Source organism: Mixophyes fleayi, chromosome 1 (genome assembly GCF_038048845.1).
Source record: "Mixophyes fleayi isolate aMixFle1 chromosome 1, aMixFle1.hap1, whole genome shotgun sequence".
NCBI classification, from domain to species: domain Eukaryota; kingdom Metazoa; phylum Chordata; class Amphibia; order Anura; family Limnodynastidae; genus Mixophyes; species Mixophyes fleayi.
Window position 1 is genome coordinate 98,579 of NC_134402.1, and position 21,982 is coordinate 120,560.

The 21,982-nt window shown below is 43.3% G+C and overlaps 1 protein-coding gene across 1 annotated transcript in view; it reads left to right on the forward strand.

Annotated features, from left to right (window-relative positions):
- Window positions 1-18,740, forward strand: part of LOC142095197 (pepsin A-like) — an 81,153-nt gene extending 62,413 nt beyond the window's left edge. The window contains exons 7-9 of the mRNA XM_075178106.1: window positions 15,913-16,057; window positions 17,568-17,666; window positions 18,603-18,740. Coding sequence (XP_075034207.1) covers window positions 15,913-16,057; window positions 17,568-17,666; window positions 18,603-18,740 — 382 coding nt within the window. The remainder of the gene's footprint in view (window positions 1-15,912; window positions 16,058-17,567; window positions 17,667-18,602) is intronic.
- Window positions 18,741-21,982: the final 3,242 nt, after the last annotated feature.

A 21,982-nucleotide genomic window follows, 5' to 3' on the forward strand; every position in this document is an offset into this window, starting at 1 on the left:
TAAGGGAGATTCAAATGTGGAAAGACACTATTATAAAACCCTCGGATAAGGGAGGGAATATCGTCCTCTGGCCAAAGGCACAGTATCTGAGGGAAGTCTATCGACAAATAAATGATCCAGACTGCTACCAACGCCTTATCTTTAATCCAGCAGCCAATTACTTATCATCATACAATAGACTTATTAAACACACTTATAATGAAGGAGTCATCACCAAAGAGGACTATGAATTTTTGGAGGTTTTACATCCTAAAATACCTGTCTTCTACATTTTACCTAAAGTTCATAAGAACGAACAAAATCCCCCAGGGAGACCGATTGTATCGGGAATAAATAGTCTTACTGAGAAAGCTAGTGTTTTTGTGGACCTTCATTTACGCAAACATGTATTGAGCCTAGACTCTTATGTGAGAGACACGCTTGATGTACTATCAAAAATAAGTAACATCATGGTTACCGCATCTACCAAGCTGGCCTCTCTAGATGTCGAATACTTGTATTCAAATATAATACACAAACAAGGAATTAAAGCGATACGCTATTTTTTGGATATGGAAAAACATGAGAATCTTAATGACTTCTTAATACTATTGCTGTAATTCATACTAACGAAAAATTACTTCCTGTTTGAGGAGAAATTTTTCCTCCAAGTACGTGGGACGGCAATGGGGACAGCATGTGCCCCCACGTATGCTAATTTATTCCTAGGATGGTGGGAAAGGGAACACATCTTCAATTCCCAAAATGAAAAATACACACAGCATATCATCTTATGGCTGCGCTATATTGATGATGTTTTTATACTATGGGACGGACAGAATTCCCTTTTCCATGATTTCATTACATGTCTTAACAAAAATGATCTGAATTTAAAACTAACCTCGGAGATCAACAACATCAAGATCAATTTTTTTGATCTCACCATTACTAAAACTGAGGATGGTAAACTCAGTACAGATATGTATAGGAAAAAAACTGCAACTAATAGTCTGCTTCACTTTACCAGTTCCCATTTTCCCCCAGTGATTAAGGGGGTTCCCAAAGGGGAACTGCTGAGAGTCAAAAGAAATTGCTCCGATGTAGGGGTCTACACAGATAGATCCAATGAATTGAAACAGAGACTACTTAATAGGGGTTATAGCAGACGTACTATCAAACAAGCTGAAAAGGCAGTAATGATAAGAGATGGAGAGTCTCTCATACACATTCCACCAAAAAATAGACAACAAACAAAGTGTGCACAGACAAGGATGATAGGCACTTTCTGCACAGAGTGGAAAGACATCAACAGGATCTTTCAAAAACATTGGCACGTTTTGATGCTAGATGAAGATCTGAAGAATACCCTACAAGATAGAGTATCTATAACATGGAGGCGCTCCAAAAACTTGAGAGACAATTTGGTTCATAGCTCATCTCAAACACAACGAGAACCAATATCAGTCAGACCGAAAGGTTGCTTTATGTGTGGAACATGTAAGGCCTGTAGATACATTGTGCAGACAAAGGAATATACGGATAGATTCTCCAAGATTTGGAGGATCGATCAGTTCTTAAATTGCAATACATGCAATGTAATATACTGTTTAATTTGTACATGCAAATTACGGTATATAGGGATGACAAGTAGGTCATTCAAAAGGAGGATCCTTGAACATGTTGGTAACATTAGGAATGCAGGTAAGGATAAGACCAACATGAGACCATTATCCACAGTAGCCAGAAACTTCTATTAATTTCATAATAGTGATCCGAGATTTTTGACAGCTTTGGCTATGGAACAGGTTAACCTAAGTCTCAGAGGAGGAGACATACATACAGAGCTCCTCAAACATGAGACTAAGAAAATATTTCTCATGGGGAGTCTAATCCCCCACGGCCTTAATGACAATAGTAATTATATGGTCTTTACCTAATTGACTCACATAAATCTAATCTAACAATTTAAACAATATATTATAGGGATTTTAACCTACACAAAAGTCTCTTACCTTTATACAAAATATATGAAAATAATTATAGGGGCCCTATCTACTGATCCCTCTGTGTGTAACAAATGGGTAATAACCCACTACTGAGACAGTAATTGATCTCTAAGCATATAACATTATAACTACACATAGATAAATAGACAATAAATACAGATATGAATATAATAAGGGCTAATAACCGAAAGTTCAATTGATCCCATTGTATATAGGTGAATGGTTATTTTCAGTTATACAATGTGGTAACATATTTTAGGCTCCTATTGGGTTAGTCCCAGAGGAGGAGGAAAATGGGTGTAGTACCACAAAGATAATAGGGTCGAGGTATTTATAACAATAGTATAACAGGTAAAATATAGGGAAATTATAGATTGTTTTCACTATATTACAGCATACAAGTCACAAACATTCTGAGTATCTACCACGGTTTATCTTTACCTTAAATAGACATAGCGGTAATTATTATGAGACTATGTAGCTATTTAGTTAGATTTAAACCTTCACTCTTTGCTTTTTTGGGTTTTGTTGGTTTAGGATTTTATCACCTTTATAGAATAAATATTTGCATAGTTTCACTTTTATATGGTATACATAAAATAATACCTCATATAGTTCACATTAGTTAAGTGGTTCATTATTAGTTATATAATTAATTAGTATTACACTATAGTAATTTATGTATATAAGCTCACTATTGGGCCTGGGGATGAAATCCTGTCGGCTCCTTTCGTAATTAATCACTATACATTTTATTATTTATTTTTCAGTATTTGACACGTATTCACTTTGATAATTATTGGTGTTTATTAGAGTTAGCTGTTACACTAATATTTCCTGTTAGAAAGATGAATTGAGATCTTAACATGACACCTTTTCACTCCATATATCCTGGGATCCTTATATCTATGTGTATGCATTCGAAGAGATCAATAATATTAATGTATTAAATATATGATTTATTATACTTACCTTAGAGACTTTATATTTACAGCTTAATAGACAGATAAAGGTAATATATTAATTGTACCGCATATTATACTCATTATGAATAGATGTGTAGGTATCATAAGAGACTATTGATACCAGCTTATTGTTAGATGGTTACTATAGTTTCCTTTTTTAGAACAAGACCAGTTCAGGGGCTCGTTCCTGAGCTGGATCTCGTGATAGGAGGAACCACCTGGGAACAGATGTAACGTCATTTAGGGGCGTGGTCACACACTTAAATAGCCTATTGTTGCCCCACATCGGGTTGCCTTGATAAAGCTCTTAGCGAAATGCGCGTTAGCGTTCAGCTGAGCTCACTGTTTTTACACGTTCTAATACTAATCTGTTATAAGCCTACTACTAGTCCTCCCTCTTAGACATTAGCGGGGTTACGTAGTATAGCATCTTAGACAGACACAGCGAGATCTGTTTTATAGATAGTGATCGATAGCTAGACGATACTCCATGTAGGTGGTTTATGGGCTTGCCAGATAGTTAGGAGTACTCCTTAATAGATTAGCTCTACAGCAATGGATAGACCCTATTAGGAGGTCCTCTAAAACCCTAAGCAAGTTCTGAGTGTTTTATCAGATAACACTACTATCACAAAGAAATATTGAGTTCTGCATAACACTCTTCTCAGACAGTTTGGGAGAAATGATTAGAATGTGAAATAACCCACGCTGTAACAAGTCTCCAGCATAGCTGCTAATGGGCTCATTATAGCAAATCTCATAGCAGCACAGCTGAAGGGGAAAGGGATACAAGGGGTCACGCTCTATATTATCTAAGTCTGACTGAGAGAGCTTAGAATATCATTAAGTATCTCATGCTACTACATCTGATAATATAATTATATTTAATAAACATCCAGTATTAAACCCCGTATAATACTCTACTCAGACAGTCTGGGAGAAATGATCACAGTGTGAAGCAACCCACGCTGCAACGAGTCTATGGGCTCATTATAGTAAATCCAACAGCAGCATAGCTGAAGGAGAAAGGGATATAGCCAATGAGGCATGCCAGATACCACAGTACTGAATGAATCTCGAGCGGTTTATCTGATGACTAAAGTTTAATGTTATGCCTTGAGGTTACTCTAACACTCTACTATATCAACCTAAGGGATCAGGTTCAATATTACCCAAGTCTGTCTGAGGGAGCTTATAATATCAATAAGTATCTCACGATATTAGATACTTCACGTAACAGCGTGCATCCAATAGCAGATGAAAAGCTGTATTATTAATACTAGTTGTTAGGCGAAGCCTGGCACTTAGTAATTTACTACATTGGATAGAGGTTAATGGTGGTGAATATATATATCATTACACCACAATAGTTGAACTATTTAGTTTACTGGGTTAACCAGCGACTCACTAGCAGGAGCTAATATACAGGCTTTGAGAGGATGTACATAGAGTAGTAGGACTATATACATAGTGTTCTTCTGTTTATATACACTAATATACCAGGACCAAAGGTTTTGACTTTATATTTAAAGGGACCTCTATGTCTATACATATTGAGAATAACAGATGTATATAGTGTATGTGATTACATTATTATACATATATGTTACTATTAATAGTTATTTAGAATACAGTGAGACAGCACAGTAGTATTATTACTACTTCTTAACAGTATGTTCACCTAGTGTAATAGGTCAGTATGTTCATTCACACAGTGTTTTTATTATTTCGCTAATTGAATCTATGTAATAAAGATATTAATCTTAACAGAAACTCATTACATTACGTTTAGTAAAAGAGTGCCCTTTATACACATTTTCTTTATGCCTTCCCCCTATCTTTTCCCCCTCTTTTTTAGAAAACAGCAAACAACTCTGCCTTCTAAAGAGAAATTATCACAAATCCCCAAGGCGAGTCCAAGGGTGTTGGTGGTTGTCAAGCCTGACCATCCCATCACTGTACGGGAAGAGGTGGCTCGGGAGGAGGCTACTGATGTAGCTGGCGCTGTGGAGGAACTTGATGATGAGGATGCTGATGTGGTTATTGTAAATGAGGCACCAGGGGGGGAAACAGCTGATGTCCATGGGATTAAAAAGCCCATTGTCATGCCTTGTCAGAAGACCAAAAAATGCACCTCTTCGGTCTGGAGTTATTTTTATCCAAATCCGGCCAACCAATGTATGGCCATATGTAGCTTATGTAAAGCTCAAATAAGCAGGGGTAAGGATCTTGACCACCTAGGGACATCCTCCCTTATATGTCACCTGAATAACCTTCATAGTTCAGTGGTTAGTTCAGGAACTGGGGCTAGGACCGTCATCAGTACAGGGACACCTAAATCCCTTGGTCCTGTTGGATACACACCAGCAACACCCTCCTCGTCAACTTCCTCCACGATCTCTATCAGATTCAGTCCTGCAGCCAAAGTCACCAGCCAGACTGAGTTCTCTTCAATAAGGGATTTATCCGAGGAATCCTGCAGCGGTACGCCTACTACTGCCACTGCTGCTGTTGCTGCTGTTAGTCGGTCATCTTCCAAGAGGGGAAGTCGTAAGACCGCTACGTCTTTCACAAAACAATTGACGTCCAACAGTCGTTTGCCATGACCACAAAATACGATAGTAGTCACCCTATTGCAAAGCGAATAACCGTGGCTGTAACTGCTATGTTGGTGTTAGACGTGCGCCTGGTGTCCGCCATCAGTGGAGTGGGATTTAGAGGGTTGATGGAGGTATTGTGTCCCCGGTACCAAATCCCATCGAGATTCCACTTCACTAGGCAGGCAATACCAAAGATGTACAGAGAAGTACGATCATGTGTCCTCAGTGCTCTTAAAAATGCGGTTGTACCCACTGTCCACTTAACCACGGACATGTGGACAAGTGGTTCAGGGCAAACTAAGGACTATATGACTGTGACAGCCCACTGGGTAGATGCATCGCCTTCCGCAGCAACAGCAGCAACTGCATCAGTAGCAGCATCTACACAACGGCTGCTCGTGCAAAGGCAGGCAACATTGTGTATTACAGGCTTTAATAAGAGGCACAACGCTGACAACATATTAGAGAAACTGAGGGAAATTATCTCCCAGTGGCTTACCCCACTTAGACTCTCATGGGGATTTGTGGTGTCAGACAATGCCAGTAACATTGGCATTAAATATGGGCAATTTTCAGCATGTCCCATGTTTTGCACACACTGTTAATTTGGTGGTGCAGCATTACCTGAAGAGTGACAGGGATGTGCAGGAGATGCTTGCGGTGGCGCGCAAAATTGCTGGACACTTTCGGCATTCTGCCAGTGCCTACCGCAGACTGGAGCACCATCAAAAAAGTCTGAAACTGCCCTGCCATCACCTCAAACAAGAGGTTGTAACGCGCTGGAACTCCACCCTCTATATGCTGCAGAGGATGGAGGAGCAGCAAAAGGCCATTCAAGCCTACACAGCCACCTACGACATAGGCAAAGGAGTGGGGATGCGCCTGAGTCAAGCGCACTGGAGACTGATTTCCGTGTTGTGCAAGGTTCTGCATCCATTTGAACTTGCCACACGAGAAGTCAGTTCCGACACTGCCAGCTTGAGTCAGGTGATTCCCCTGATCAGGCTTTTGCAGAAGCAGCTGGAGAAAGTGAGGGAGGAGCTGGTACACCATTGCGATTCCACAAAGCATGTAGCTCTTGTGGATGAAGCCCTTCGTACGCTTTGCCAGGATCCTAGGGTGGTCACTCTATTAAAGTCAGAGGAATACATTCTGGCCACTGTTCTCGATCCTCGGTTTAAAGCGTATGTTGTGTCTCTGTTTCCGGCGGACACAAGTCTACAGCGGTGCAAAGACCTGCTGGTCAGGAGATTGTCCTCTGAAGAGGACCGTGACATGCCAACAGCTCCACCTTCATTTTCTTCCACACCTGTGGCTGCGAGGAAAAAGCTGTCACACGCTGCTCATTTGGCTTCCACAGACAAAGACTGAGACACTCACAGGTGTCTCATTAACAGACTTCAAACCTCCAAGTTCTGATCTGCACAGGTGCAGACTGATTACCTGTCTACTTCTAATTAAGATTCCTATTGGTTCCTGCGTTGGCTCCAGACTTGAAAAGGCACTTCCTTCCTTTCCTCTGGGCCTGTTGATCATGTTACCAGTCTGATTAGGTTCCTACCTACTCTGTGAGCTCTCACCTGGATCGTCAGTGCCTTGCTGTGTTGCTGTTAAAGACCATACAGCTCAAACTGCAACTGTCTCTGCTGTGTACTATTCCACAGACTATTCAGCTCATGCTGCAACTATCTCAGCTGTATGACACTCCACAGGTCGTATCATCAAGCTGCTTGTTGTTCTTTTCTCTGGCTGAACTGTTCATGTATTATTGAAAGCATTAAGGCATTATTTGGTTCCTGATTACTGCCGCATCTATTGTGCATATACTGCTACCTGGACAGTTAATCTCTCCTCTGATGTGGGCTGCTCAACTGTGATACCATATACCTGCTGCCTTATTCTTTTCACCTTATTGCTGGACTGTGCATTCAAAACCATATCTAATTATATGCTGATTGTTCATATTGCATGTGATATTGCCGGTGGCTCCGCCCACCTTGTACTACGCTCCTAGTGTGTATATATATATATATATACATATATCAAGACTTTCCTGTATATTCATCCAGTCATCATTAAACCTCTGATTGTACTTTTATCCTGCATCTGGCATCTATTTGAACCTCAGGCTATCATTACCACTTACCAGTGTATTACCATATTCTCACTCTCCGAGGATCTGTTCCCACAACATCTATGAACAGATCCAGAGTCCAAAATACCAAACCGTGACAAAAGCTCAGTTTTCATAAAAGAGCCGCTGGCGGGGATGCTGAGAACATCTGGTCCGGACTGAAGGACCTGCCAACCATTGCAGACATGTCTACTGTCGCTGCATTGGATGCTGTCACAAAAGAAAAAATGGTGGAGGATTATTTTGCTGACACCATCCAAATACACATGTCAGACAGTCCATATTGTTACTGGCAGGAAAAAAAGGCAGTTTGGAAGCCCCTGTACAAACTGGCTCTATTTTACCTGAGTTGTCCCCCCTCCAGTGTGTACTCCGAAAGAGTTTTTAGTGCAGCGGGTAACCTGGTCAGTGAGCGGCGAAGGAGGTTGCTTCCTCAGAACGTTGAAAAAATGATGTTCATAAATATGAATTATCAATTACTCAATCTGAGGATGAGGACGACATCTTGCCTCAGTAGAGCCAGTTGAGTTTGTACAGGAAGAGATGAATAGCTTTTTTGGTGTGGGGGCCCAAACAAACCAATCATTTCAGCCACAGTTGTTTGGTAGGCATTGTCGCTGAAATGATTGGTTTGTTAAAGTGTGCATGTCCTATTTGAACAACATAAGGGTGGGTGGGAGGGCCCAAGGACAATTCCATCTTGCAACTCATTTTTTGGCATTATGTGACCGTTCAACAGTCGTTTGCCATGAGCACAAAGTAAAACAAAATTAAAACCAATTAAACAAATTAAACCAAAAGTTAAATGCCCAGTCATAATAAAAAAAAAGAGGTATTGACGTGCTCGAACTACTGTAGTGTTTATAACTTAGAAACACTACACTTGAAAGCTTGAGCCTTTAAATGAAAAAGTCACTCTTCATTGCACGAATATTTGCAACAGGGACAGTTTTTTGGTTAACAAAGTCAACAAATAACACTTCGACCCTCTCTGTTTTTCACATACTTGATGGGATCTCAATGATGAATGCTCAGTACCATGGTCGTCTAAAACAAGAGGTATTGACGTGCTCGAACTACTGTAGGGTTTATAACTTAGAAACACTACACTTGAAAGTCGGAGGAGGTATTGTGGCCCCGGTACCAAATTGGGTACCGGGACCACTCCACTATGCAGTCCAGAAAGCTACCTCGGTGAAACGTTTTGGACTAAAAACAATATTGTGAGGTGTTCAGAATAGACTGGAAATTAGTGGAAATGATTGTTATTGAATGTTATTGAGGTTAATAATAGCGTAGGAGTGAAAATAAACCAAAAAAACTTGATTTTAACACTTTTTATGCTTTTTTCAAAATAAATCCGAATCCAAAACCTTAAATCATAACCAAAACCTTTCGTCAGGTGTTTTGTGAAACAAATCCGAACCCAAAACCTCAAGCAAATCCGAACCCAAAACACAAAACACGAGACACCAAAAGTGGCCGGTGCACATCCCTACTTCTTTCTAAACTCCTCTTCTTTATCCATCATCCTATTTCTCCCTCCCCTATTATGATTCCCCTTCACTACTTCCCTCCTCGCTAGTCTGTACACATGAACTGTTTTGTCTCCTTCGCCCGCCGCACTCACCAGCTACATAAACAGAAATAAACCTCACACCCACTAATCCTCCTCACATGTCCTCTTTCTCACACTGCACTTACTCATTGCTGCTGGTAACAACTCACTTAAGTCTGGTCCCTGTACAATCCTCATTATCTGCTCACATTCCTTGCTCCACCCCAAACCTTTCCATCCACCTGTACTTGCAATCCCGCCAATCCTTTTCCATATATCTCCACTACCCTCTCTTTCCTTCTCCTGTGCACTATGGAATGCCAGATCTGTTTGCAACAAAATTGCATCCATTTATGATCTATTCATTACAAAATCCTTCAACCTCGTTACTATTACAGGAACCTGGCTCACCTCTTCTGACACTACATCCCCTGCAGCTCCTACGGGGGAATCTCCCTCAGCCATAACCCCAGACACAGAAACAGACAAGGTGTTTGAGTAAGAATTCTACTTTCTCCAAGTTACCCTCTGAAACCTTCTTCTCATTTTTTTCCTTTGAAGTCCACACTATCCATCTATTTTATCCTTTCCACCTTCGTGTAGCTGTCATTTTTCGCCCCCCCTGTCCATTTTCCCAATATCTTGACAACTTTGCGGCCTGGCTCACTTTATTTCCTATCCTTTGACCTGACTACTTTCATACTAGGTGATTTCATCATTCCCATTGATATTTCCACTATCTCTTCTGCCACTAAACTTCTTTCACTTACTTCCTCTTTTGGTTTTTCTCAGTGGACCTCATCTCCCACCCACTATGATTGACACTCCCTTGACCTTGTCTTCTCCTGCTACTATTCCATCTCTAATTTCTCCAACTTAGCCTTCCCACTCTCTGACCACAACCTCCCTTCCTTCAGTCTTACCATACCACATGCCCTCTCCCTGCACCCAAATCCTCATATACACAGTGAAATCTAAATTCTATTAACCCAATCCACTTCTCTTTTTCACTAAAGCAACTATTTTCTTCTATGACAACATTGTCCTGCCCTAATCAGGCTGCCTCTTTCAAAAAACAAAACACTCACTTCAGCACTAGACAATGTAGCTCCAGTTACCACATACAGTCTTGGACGATCCAAACCCCAACCATGGCTCCCACACTGCAAAACACCATTGGAGGAAATCTGGTTCCTATCCTAATTTCCTCCACCATAAATCCATTCTTTCATCTTACAGCGCTGCCCTTTCAATTGCCAAACAAACATTGTTCAAATCTCTAATATCCACCCAGTCTTCTAACCCACGTTGCCTCTTTGCCAACTTCAACTCACTTCTCTGCCCACCTGCACCTCACCACCCTTTCTCCTTCACAGCCCATGATGATTTTGCCAGCTACATCAAAGATAAAATCAACACCATTTGACAAGATATTTACTCATGCCAAATTCCACACACTCTACACACTCTACCCACCTTTACTAACACTCCCCAATCCACCCTTAGTTCATTCTCTCCAGTAACTGAAGATGAAGTATCTGCACTCATCTCATCCTCTCACACTATAACCTGTCCCCTATTCCAATATAATTCTATTCCTTCCCAACGTCTCTGCTCCCTCTCCTCCATTGCATGCTCACCTCTAGCTCACCTCTTCAACTTGTCTCTCTCCACCGGCACATTTCCATCCTCCTTTAAACATGTGCACATCTCACCTATTCTAAAGAAACCATTTCTTGATCCAGTCCCTCTATCCAACGACCACCTTATTTCTCTTCTTCCTTTTGCCTCCAAACTACTTGAGCGATTAGTGTACAAACGCCTTTCTCATTTTCTCTCCTCTCACTCCATTCTCAACTCTTTACAATCATACTTCCACCCCCAACATTCCACTGAAATTGCTCTCACAACAGTGATCATTGATGTACTGCAAAGTCTAAGGGTTATTTTCCCATACTCATTCTCCTGGACCTCTCTGCTGCTTCTGACACTGTTGGTCACCCTCTTCTCCTACACACCATTCACTCCATTAGCTTCTGGTTCACTTACTACCTATCAAACTGCTCCTTTAGCTCTGTTCTTTTTAGGAACCCCTCCAGCCGGCACAACACAACCCGGAATCTACTCTGCCAGTCAAGTGTTCACTGGAGCCCCTGATGGTGGGGACAGACTGGGCTGCAGACTGACAGAGGGTCGTGAAGTGTGTACCGGCTGGGGAGAACCCAGGCAAGCGGCGTAAGGTCCACGCAGAGGTCAAGGGCCGGCAGCAGACAGCGGTATCAGTAAACAAGCTGAGGTCAGGGGTCACAGGCGAATAGCAGAAACGATAAACAGGCCAGGGATCAGGGTCACAGGATACACGAGCGCAGTCAGTTCAAAGCCAAAAGGTCATACACAGTAAATCAGACGTGGTCTCAGAAGACTAGAGCAGGAACAAGCAGGTCAGCAGACTGGAACACAGAAGCTATAACCGGCAATGAGGCAGCAGACCTCATTGCCTTAAATACACAGATGGGCCAATCAGAGCTTGCCTGCACCCCTGAGGACTAATCAGCAATCTGGCTCCAGACCAATCAGGGCTAGACCCTGTCAGACACCCACCATTGCAGACTAATGCCTGTAACTACAGCCCTGCATTAATTAGCCCACAGGCTTGCCTGCGCACGCGCCCAGCAGTTCTCCTTTGCTGGGACGCGGCGCTCTCACTCTCTCTCAGCGTCCCGACCGTTGCCCCGGAAGTGTCGTCCCGGTCGTCATAGCGACGGCCGGGACGGAGTTAAGGGGGTTGCGGCGGCTGGGCACCGCCGCGGCTCGTAACAGTTCTTAGGGCTTTAGTTCTTTCATTTTACACCTCTTCTCTCGGGGCATTAATTAGCTCATTCAGCCTCCAGCACCACCTTTACACTGATGACACACCAAATCCCCTGACCTCTCCCCTTCTGTACTATCTTGTGTAATCAATTGTCTTTCTGCTATCTCCACATGATGTCCCAATGATACCTAAAGCTCAACATGTCCAAAATCAAGCTTATTATCTTCCCTCCTGCCAGAGTCACCCCCCTTTCCTCAAATCTCCCTCACTGTCAATAACTCTACAATTTCCTCAGTCTCCCAAGCCTGCTGCCTTGGTGTCACATTTGACTCCACTCTCTATTTTTATCTCACATCCAGACTCTCTCCCAGTCCTGTCGGCTCCAACTTAAAAACACTGCCAGAATATGCCCTTTTCTTACTCAACATGATACCAAAACCTCTAATCCATTAATTCATTATCTCCTGTCTTGACTACTGCAACCTTCTTCTATCTGGTAGAGATGTTCACTGACCCCGTGTTTTAGTTTTGGTTTTGGATCTGGATTAACTTTGTGTTTTGGTTTTGGTTTTGGCAAAACCGCCCTCGTGTGTTTTGGTTTTGGATTCCTATTTTTTTCTAAAATCCCTATTTTTTTTTTTTGCTAAAATCACATAATTTGGCTCTTTTTTTGTTCCTACCTTATTATTAACCTCAATAACATTAATTTTCAGTCATTTCCAGTAAATTTTTGTCAAGTGACAAGAACACTGCTACCCCTCCTGTTTTCTATATGAGCAATGGCATTGGAGACTGGAGAGTGACAAGAACACTGCTACCCTGTTTCTGTGTGAGTAATAGCACTGGATCTCCTGGAGAGGGAGGTACTTATGGAATCTAAAAACCGACAATGCAACAACGATATTTTTCCTCGATTTAGATCCGAGGACGCACAAAAGTACAAGCCGGCTCGCGAACCTACTCATATTCCCTAAGTTTGGGTGGGCTAGGTTTTCAGAAAACCGAGCCCGAGCATCTCTACTATCTGGCATTCCCCACACCCATGTATCCACTCTTCAATCCATCCTAAATGCTGCTGCAAGACCGATCTTCCTCTTTCACCGCTCCACATCTGCTGCACCACACTGCAAATCCCTACACTGGCTCCCTGTGTCCTCCAAATTCCTATTCAATTTATTCACCCTTATTTACAAAGCCCTCAACAAAACCACCCCTTCATGCAGTTCATATCAAGATACTCTCCATACCTCCCTCTGACCTGTGCCTGGTCTCGTCGCAAGCTGCATGAATCAGCCTGGATTGCTTCCTACCTGGTTATTATTATTATTATTATTATTATTATTCTTTATTTGTTAGGTCGCCACAAGGCTTCCGCAGCGCCGCACATAGTACAAACAGTAGACTATACAGGGTATAACAGTACAAAACAATAAACAAAAAGTACCAATACTTCAGAAACTCCAGGCAGGCTGATGCAAGAAACACGGAGCAGAAGAACAGGTAAGGAGACAGGAGGGAAGAGGGCCCTGCTCATGCGAGCTTACATCCCAAGGGAGGGTTAAACAGACCAGGCACAAGAGGAGCCAGTTGAGGCAATGGGAGAGAGGGGAGAAAGAGCGGAGGAGATGGGGGTTAAGTGGATGGTTGGTAGGCTTTGAGAAAGAGGTGAGTTTTGAGTGCACGTTTGAAGGAGCACAGAGTAGGAGAGAGGCGGATGGAGCGATGGAGGTCATTCCAGTGAAGGGGTGCTGCACGGGAAAAGTCCTGGATTCTGTAATGGGAAGAGGTGATCAGAGTGGAGGAGAGGCGGCGGTCATTGGCCGAGCGCAGGGAGCGGGCGGGAGTGGTTAGAGATATAAAGGGCAGTAGAGTGGGAGAGAGCCTTGTAAGTGGTGGTGAGGAGTTTGAAAAGAATTCTGTAGGGGAAGGGGAGCCAGTGTAGGGCAAGGCAGAGAGGGGAGGCAGAGGAGGAGCGGCGTGAGAGGTAGATGAATCTTGCGGCCGCATTGAGTATAGAGCAAAGGGGGGAGAGACGGGAGTGGGGAAGGCCGGTGAGGAGGAGGTTACAATAATCGAGGCGGGAAATGATGAGTGCGTGGATAATAGTTTTGGTGGCCTCCTGAGAGAGAAAGGGACGGATGCGGGCGATGTTGCGTAGTTGGAAGCGACAGGCTTGGGCGAGGGAATGAATGTGGGGGGCAAAAGAGAGAGAGGAGTCAAGGGTGACACCCAAGCAGCGGAGTTGGGTGACAGAGGAGATGGTGGTGTTGTTAACGACAATGGAGAGGTCATGGTGGGATGGGAGTCTGGGCGGAGGAAAGACAATGAGTTCAGATTTGGAAATGTTGATTTTGAGAAAGCGCTCCGACATCCAGGAGGATTTGGCGGAGAGGCAGTCAGATACCTGAGCGAGGAGGGCGGAGGAAAGATCAGGTGAAGAGATGTAGAGTTGAATGTTGTCAGCATAAAGGTGATACTGAAGACCGAAGGAGGAGATGAGAGCACCAAGGGAGGAAGTATAGAGCGAAAAGAGTAGAGGGTCGAGAAATGAGCCCTGTGGGACTCCTACAGCGAGAGGGTAGGGGGAGGAGGAAGAACCAGACGTGGATACAGAGAAGGAACGGTTATGTTCATTAAGCTGTATAGAAAAATATCTCTGTTGTCCATGTAAAAGGTATATACTATCTGTATTTCTGGATGACCTGTGGGCAGCACAGGGGCTTAGTGGTTAGCACTTCTGCCTCACAGCGTTGGAGTCATGAGTTCGATTCCCAACCATGGCCTTATCTGTGGGGAGTTTGTATCTTCTCACTGTGTTCTGTGACCTACAGATTAGACCACTCTAATCTGTTATCGGCTGTTCTGAGGTTTGGGATCCAGCATTTAATAACAATGTTCTGCCCTGCAACTCTTGCCATTGTGAGAGGCCAGATGGAACCATCAACGAGAAGGTTGATTTAAAGGAAGAGGTCATGACTACCAGCTAAAATGCACAGCAATGGGGTGCACTAGCAGCAAGCATTACCCAGAAGGAAACAGTTTCAGGTGACAATGAGCCTGGTGCTAGTAGCAAAGCTCCCCCTATAGCATTTAGAGATTCACTTTTGGAATAAATAAAGGGGATTGGAGGCAGAGCAGGTCCAGTCGGTCCCCAGCAGCATGACAGGGTGGCATAGAAGGTCCATATTGTCACTGTATACATAAAACTCTGGATAACATATATAAAACAAGTTAACCCGTGCATGATACTCATGCATTCTAGTCAAATCAAGCTACTTAAGGTGTTAAAAAGGTTCTTGTCATGCATTTGGGCCTAGCCCAGGCCTCCTCAGGGGAAGAGCGTTTCTTCCCGACGCAAGCGCCCTTTTTTAACATGGTTTTGTCCACATGTCACCACCTCATCATTTTTCTCCATCACCTCATTCTTCATCTTCATCGCCACATCCTTCATCAAGCTACTTAAGGTGTTAAAAACTCCCCACTGTCACCCCCGGCAACCACCAACCACTCCCAACTGTCACTTCTCCTTCAAGAAATATATAGATCAGTGTATAACTCTGCCCAGCAGGTGGCGCTGCAGCTTGGTTTTTTTTTTTCTCACACACGCCACTAGGCATTTATATAGTAGATAGTGTATTGCATGCAGAAAACTCTTGTAACTCTTGAAACCACCGCACAAAGTAACTGAAATGGTGTGCTGCAGTGACCTTATTTCTTAGCAATAGCATACACATTTTTAAGTGTTATACATAATTAAGGAAATACATTTTGAGAGGTCTGTGTCCCTTTAATTTTACACAGAGAGAAAATGTGACAGTGGATTTCAAGTGTACTAAGTGTAACATATTATTTTTATAGCATTACACTCAATGGCCAGGTGGTTGCTTGTCAATATGGATGTCCAGCTATTGTGGACACTGGGACATCAGTTATTGCTGGACACCCGGAGGCAATTAGAGGAATCCAGAAAGCCATTGGTGCAAATCCGGACATATATGGACTGGTAATTATGTTTTAATTTTTATGTATTTGGGAATAAAAAGGGTGAGTTAGGATTACAGAGCGCAGTGTTTATTAATTACATTGTATCTTTATATTTCTTTTAACCAGAAGAAATGGAAACAGGTAACATAGGGAAGATTAGGGCAGCATAGGAAAAAATAAGGTAGTGTAGGACAGAATAGGGAAGAGTAGGACAGTGTAGGGAAGCATAGGACAGTGTAGAGCAGCGTAGAGAAGACTATGGGCTAGATTTACTAAGCTGCGGGTTTGAAAAAGTGGGGATGTTGCCTATAGCAACCAATCAGATTCTAGCTTACATTTATTTAGTACATGCTACAAAATGACAGCTGGAATCTGATTGGTTGCTATAGGCAACATCCCCACTTTTTCAAACCAGCAGCTTAGTAAATCTAGCCCTATGTCAGCATAGGAAGGCATAGGGAAGATGACAACATAGTAAAGAGTAGTGTAGGGAAGTATTTGACAGCATTGGGAAGCATAAAGCAGTGTAGGGAAACATAGGGAAGTGTAAGACAGCGTAGGGAAGACTAGGGCAGAGAAGGGAAGTCTGTAGAAGCATAGGGAAGAGTAAGGCAGCGTAGGGAAGAGTAGGGCAGTGTAGGGAAGAGTAGGGCAGTGTAGGAAACAGAAGGGCAGCGTAGGGAAGAGTAGGGCAGCGTAAGGAAGAGTAGGGCTGTGTAGGAAACAGTAGGGCAGCGTAGGGAAGAGTAGGGCAGCGTAAGGAAGAGTAGGTCTGTGTAGGAAACAGTAGGGAGGAGTAGGGCTGTGTAGGAAACAGTAGGGCAGTGTAGAGAAGATTAGGGCAGCGTAGGGAAGAGTAGGGCAGAGAAGGGAAGTCTGTAGAAGCATAGGGAAGAGTAGGGCAGCATAGGTAAGATTAGGGCAGCGTAGGGAAGAGTAGGGCATAGAAGGGAAGTCTGTAGAAGCATAGGGAAGAGTAGGGCAGGGTAGGTAAGATTAGGGCAGCGTAGGGAAGAGTAGGGCAGTGTAGGAAACAGTAGGGCAGTGTAGGAAACAGTAGGGCAGCGTAAGGAAGAGTAGGGCTGTGTAGGAAACAGTAGGGCAGCGTAGGGAAGAGTAGGGCAGCGTAGAGAAGATTAGGGCAGCGTAGGGAAGAGTAGGGCAGTCACCCCAAAACATCCAATCAATCACAAATAGCTTGTTTCCAAATACACCAAACCAGCAGGTCAACAGAATATCTGAGTAGATAATAATACCCAAACAACAGAACCTATAATGGGCATGGTGCCAGCTCTGGGGTGGCAGAGTGGCAGTTGAGGGGCATGTACATCACATAACCAGTTTGATCAGGTGTATGCATCCCTACTAGGTAAGGACTCTCTCCTTGCAATTATCTCTGGGGTAATCTTTTATTTCGTCTTATTTTGTGACTATTTGTGGAAATGTTATATTCTTTGGTAGTATTGTGAGGGGAGAGAGGAGCTTTAGTGATTGCACTAATAAATGAATGATTGTCTTCTGCATTTCAGTACAATGTGAACTGTAACAAAATCAGTTCCTTGCCTGATATTATCATAACAATCGATGGAATGAATTACAACCTACCTGCAAGTGCTTATATCAACCAGGTGAGAGGAGACCCCCAGTCACACTGCCTATGAAATGTATTGGCTGGAGTTTAATAAACCCTATTCTAATATGTCACTAGGTTCACTACTTGTGTGTCCAGTATAGTGATGAATATAACAGCTGTTTCCCCCATTTCAGGTCCACTTTTCTCAATTAAGTGATGTTCTCTGGTGGTGACCAAGGGCTTAGCATCCTCCTACGCGTGTATGTGTATCTGTTACCTGACCTCTTCCTGGGGAATGCTGACATGTAGAATAAGGAAAGCTGTTATCAAAAGTGATCCGCACATCAAAATATAAATTCTACTATTGAATAAACTGATTATGACAGATAGGGATCTATTTAACACACTGTAAGATTACCTATGGCAGGACTTCACTCAATTTATGAAGGTTAACGCAGGAAAAATCAGAGATTTCTCCTGCATTAACCTACTTTTTATTTGTTACGACAGTCTCCATAGAACTCTATGGGGCCTGCAATGCTAGGGATTTATTAAGCAGGAAAGAGCATTACTTTTCACTTGCTACATTCACTGGCAACATGAACAGTTTGTGTAGGAGGGGTCTTCGCCAGGGATCTCTGAGCAGCCCCAGCATAGTAAATAGCAGCGGTACTGCATTATGTATTGCTGCGATCTGCAACAATGCACAGTAATAAATACACCCCCTACTATCACAAACAAAGAATTAGGTGGATAAAAAGCAACATTCCAAAGGGTGGATTCACCCTGCAGACCACAGAGGTCATTTATGGTGATTGCATACTCATTATTTTTATTTAATATTTCGAGGTGAATGTATCCTAGCTGTCCAGTGAGTATGTATATTGGAAGCCACATGTCCTCCCATTAGTCGAAGCTCCATAACCTCACTATTAAGATGCATCGATGTTCCTTGCAGTGTATTAGTGATACATTTCTCTACCTTCCACAGTTTCCTGGGTCGTGTAGCAGTGGTTTCCAGTCCACCTCCGGCCTCTGGATTCTGGGAGATATTTTTATCCGGGAATATTTTGTGGTTTTTGACCGAAGCAACAACAGAGTTGGATTTGCCCCAATTGTGAAATCATAGTTCACACTGATCACATATTGTATAACATGATCAGATGTATGATCACATTTATATTTTAAATTAAGTTCAACGATAAGTGATAATAATTCACAAAACATCAACTTATACATAATTTGCGAATAATAAAATTTACATTGAAAGTAACAATTCATTGACTGTAATTATAACTTAACGTCATAGTTGTAACAATGTTCTCAACATCACATCATACCTATTATCTTTGAAGAATTTGTGTTATTGATAAGTTATGCTCTTTTATATAGGTTTAGGCTTTGTAGTCAGAACATGACTGTGGTGTATCCTCATGGGTTTCCTAATAGCTGTATCCTATAGGGCTCCATTATGTGGCCAATGGCAGCACAGACACAGCAATTTTGTACTGGAACAACTTACATTTAGACAGATTTTTATTGTCCATTGTATCGGGCCATTCTTGGTGGTCTCTGAAGACCTAAACGACATCATTATAGGTTAGTTTAGGGCAGGGCCATCTTAACAACATTATGGGCCCCCGGGCAAAGCAGTGCACTGGGGCCCCTAGATATAGACATAGATATAGATATATAGATGTATACAGATACAGTGTCACTCACCGGACCGTGAGTGCCTCTACGCTGGTGCGTGGCTCCCTAGCCTTCCTGCCGGCACCTATCTTGAACTGCGGCCATCCGCCATCCTGATGGACTGCGCATGCGCAGCACCCAAGAACTCTTGTGACTGTTGCTTTTAATCTAATTGGTTGATCAAGCAACTCTCCCTATTTAAGGCACCTGTGCTCATTACCTCATTGCCTGATCTTGAATCTCATTCCCTGTGAGTCTCTGAAGGTGTCTCCTGTGTTCTACTAGTGTCTTCAGTTTCCTGCTGATTCCTGATCTACTCATTGCTGGTTTCCATACCCGCTACTGTCTCCTGTGTACTACTAGTGTCTTCAGTTTCCTGTGGATTCCCTGTGCTACTCATCACTGGTTTTCATACCTGCTACTATCTCCTGTGTTCTACTAGTGTCTCCAGCTTCCTGCTGATTCCCTGTTCTACTCATCACTGGTCTCCATACCCGCTACTGTCTCCTGTGTACTACTAGTGTCTTCAGTTCCTGTGGATTCCCTGTGCTACTCATCGCTGGTTTCCATACCTGCTACAGTCTCCTGTTTCCTGCCTGTGTCCTCAGCTGGACTCTGATTACCGGATCTACTCACCTGTGGTTCCTACACTCGTCTCTGCCGTTCAGCGCCTCTGCAGTCCCTGCATCTTCCTGTGGACAGACTGTTCTACTGAATAGCGGTATGCCTATCTGTTATTGACTTTCTACGTTTACTCCGCATATCCGCTAGGACAAGTTTCCACTCTCAGCAGCGGTATCCATACCCGCTATAGACTGTTATTGTTACGCTGCATATCTGTTTGGAATTAACCGTACTACTCAGTCGTTATATGCATAATTGTGATTGACTATCCATTATTGGCCTGCATATCTGTGCTGAGCAAGTCTCTACCAAGCAGCGCCACACATACCGTTATAGACTTTGCTGGAATACGCTGCATATCTATTGGGATCAAGTTCCTCTGTGCTCTCAGTGTCTGCATCCTATTATCTTTGTTTGCCTCCACTCATCGACACCTGTACACATCCTCACCTATTAAGCAGTGGTACATCTTGCTGTACGCAGACCACTGACTTCCCCGCTACCTACCTGCACCTGGACAAGTCTTCTCACCATAAGCAGTGGTACAACTTGCTGTACGCAGACCACTGACTTCCCCGCTACCTACCTGCACCTGGACAATTCTCCTCACCATAAGCAGTGGTACAACTTGCTGTACACAGACCACTGACTTCCCTGCTACCTCCCTGCATCTGCTCACGTCCATCCTGATCTCCGTGTTCAAATCTGCCTTTCCTCAATATCAGCTAGTCGCTGACTCATTGACCAAGATTGCTGCAAGTCACTGACTGTCCTATTATTTATTGGCATTCTCTCTCCATCTGCTGTGATATATGTTCCGCTAGTCACCCTGCTACCAGAGGACCGCTGTGTTAACTTCACCACTCTGGTAAGCCCAGTCATCTGGTGAATTCCTGGGCAAGACTCCTAGTGCCCGTGACAGTAAGATCAGGCCCTGACAGACCCAGGATCGGAAACCAACAGCTAAAGAGATGCTGCAGTATCTGGTCACCCGAATCGAACAACAAGATGTTTGCCAACAACAGTTGTTGCAATATTGTCAGGCTTTAGCCTCCCAAGGAACCCCTGTGCAAAATGTAGCAGTTACCGTTGATCTTCCAGTATCTCCATCTCCTTCCCCAGTGCCATCCCAGGTGTCCATCGCTTCCACGCTACACCTGCCTACTCCTTCTAAATATGATGAAGATCCCAAAACTTGTAGGGGCTTTCTTAACCAATGCTCCGTTCATTTTGAACTTCAACCTCATAACTTCTCTACTCATCGTTCCAAAGTGGCCTACCTCATCTCTTTGTTTTCCGGACAGGCTCTCGCATGGGCCTCCCCTCTGTGGGAAAGAAATGAACCTTTATTGCAAGATAGTGCCATGTTAATTTCTACGTTTCGAAGTATTTTTGACGAACCTGGTCGTGTTATCTCTGCAGCTTCCAGTATCCTCCGACTACGCCAAGGATCTCGGACTGTAGCTCAGTATGTCATTCAATTTCGGATACTTGCCTCTGAACTTCAGTGGAACACTGAGGCACTGATCGCCGCCTTCTGGCAGGGGCTTTCCAATAAAGTTAAAGACGCACTGACCTCTCAAGAATTACCCTCCTCCTTGGATGATTTGATTTCCCTTTGCCATCGTGTAGACATGAGATTTCGGGAGAGAGATTCAGAGAGAGTAACTTCCTGCAAAGCGCCTCTTCGCTCAGCATCCCAAGTTCATCATTCTCCACCTCCAGTAGAACCTATGGAGGTAGGTCGCTCTAAACTAACATCAGAGGAGAGAGAACGAAGAGTGAAAAATAGACTCTGTATCTATTGCGCTGACTCTACTCACGTGCTGAACTCATGTCCTAGGAGGTCGGGAAATGCCAGGCCCTAACCAGTTCTGGAGAGGTAAGGTTAGGGTCCCTGGAGTCCTCTCCATGTTCTACGAATGTGAAAGTTTGTGCTTTTGATGTCACCATTTCCTTTGCTACCAAATACTTTGTGTCCCAAGCACTTATAGATTCTGGAGCTGCTGGAAATTTTATCTCTAGTTCCCTAGTGAATCAATGGTCTCTACCAGT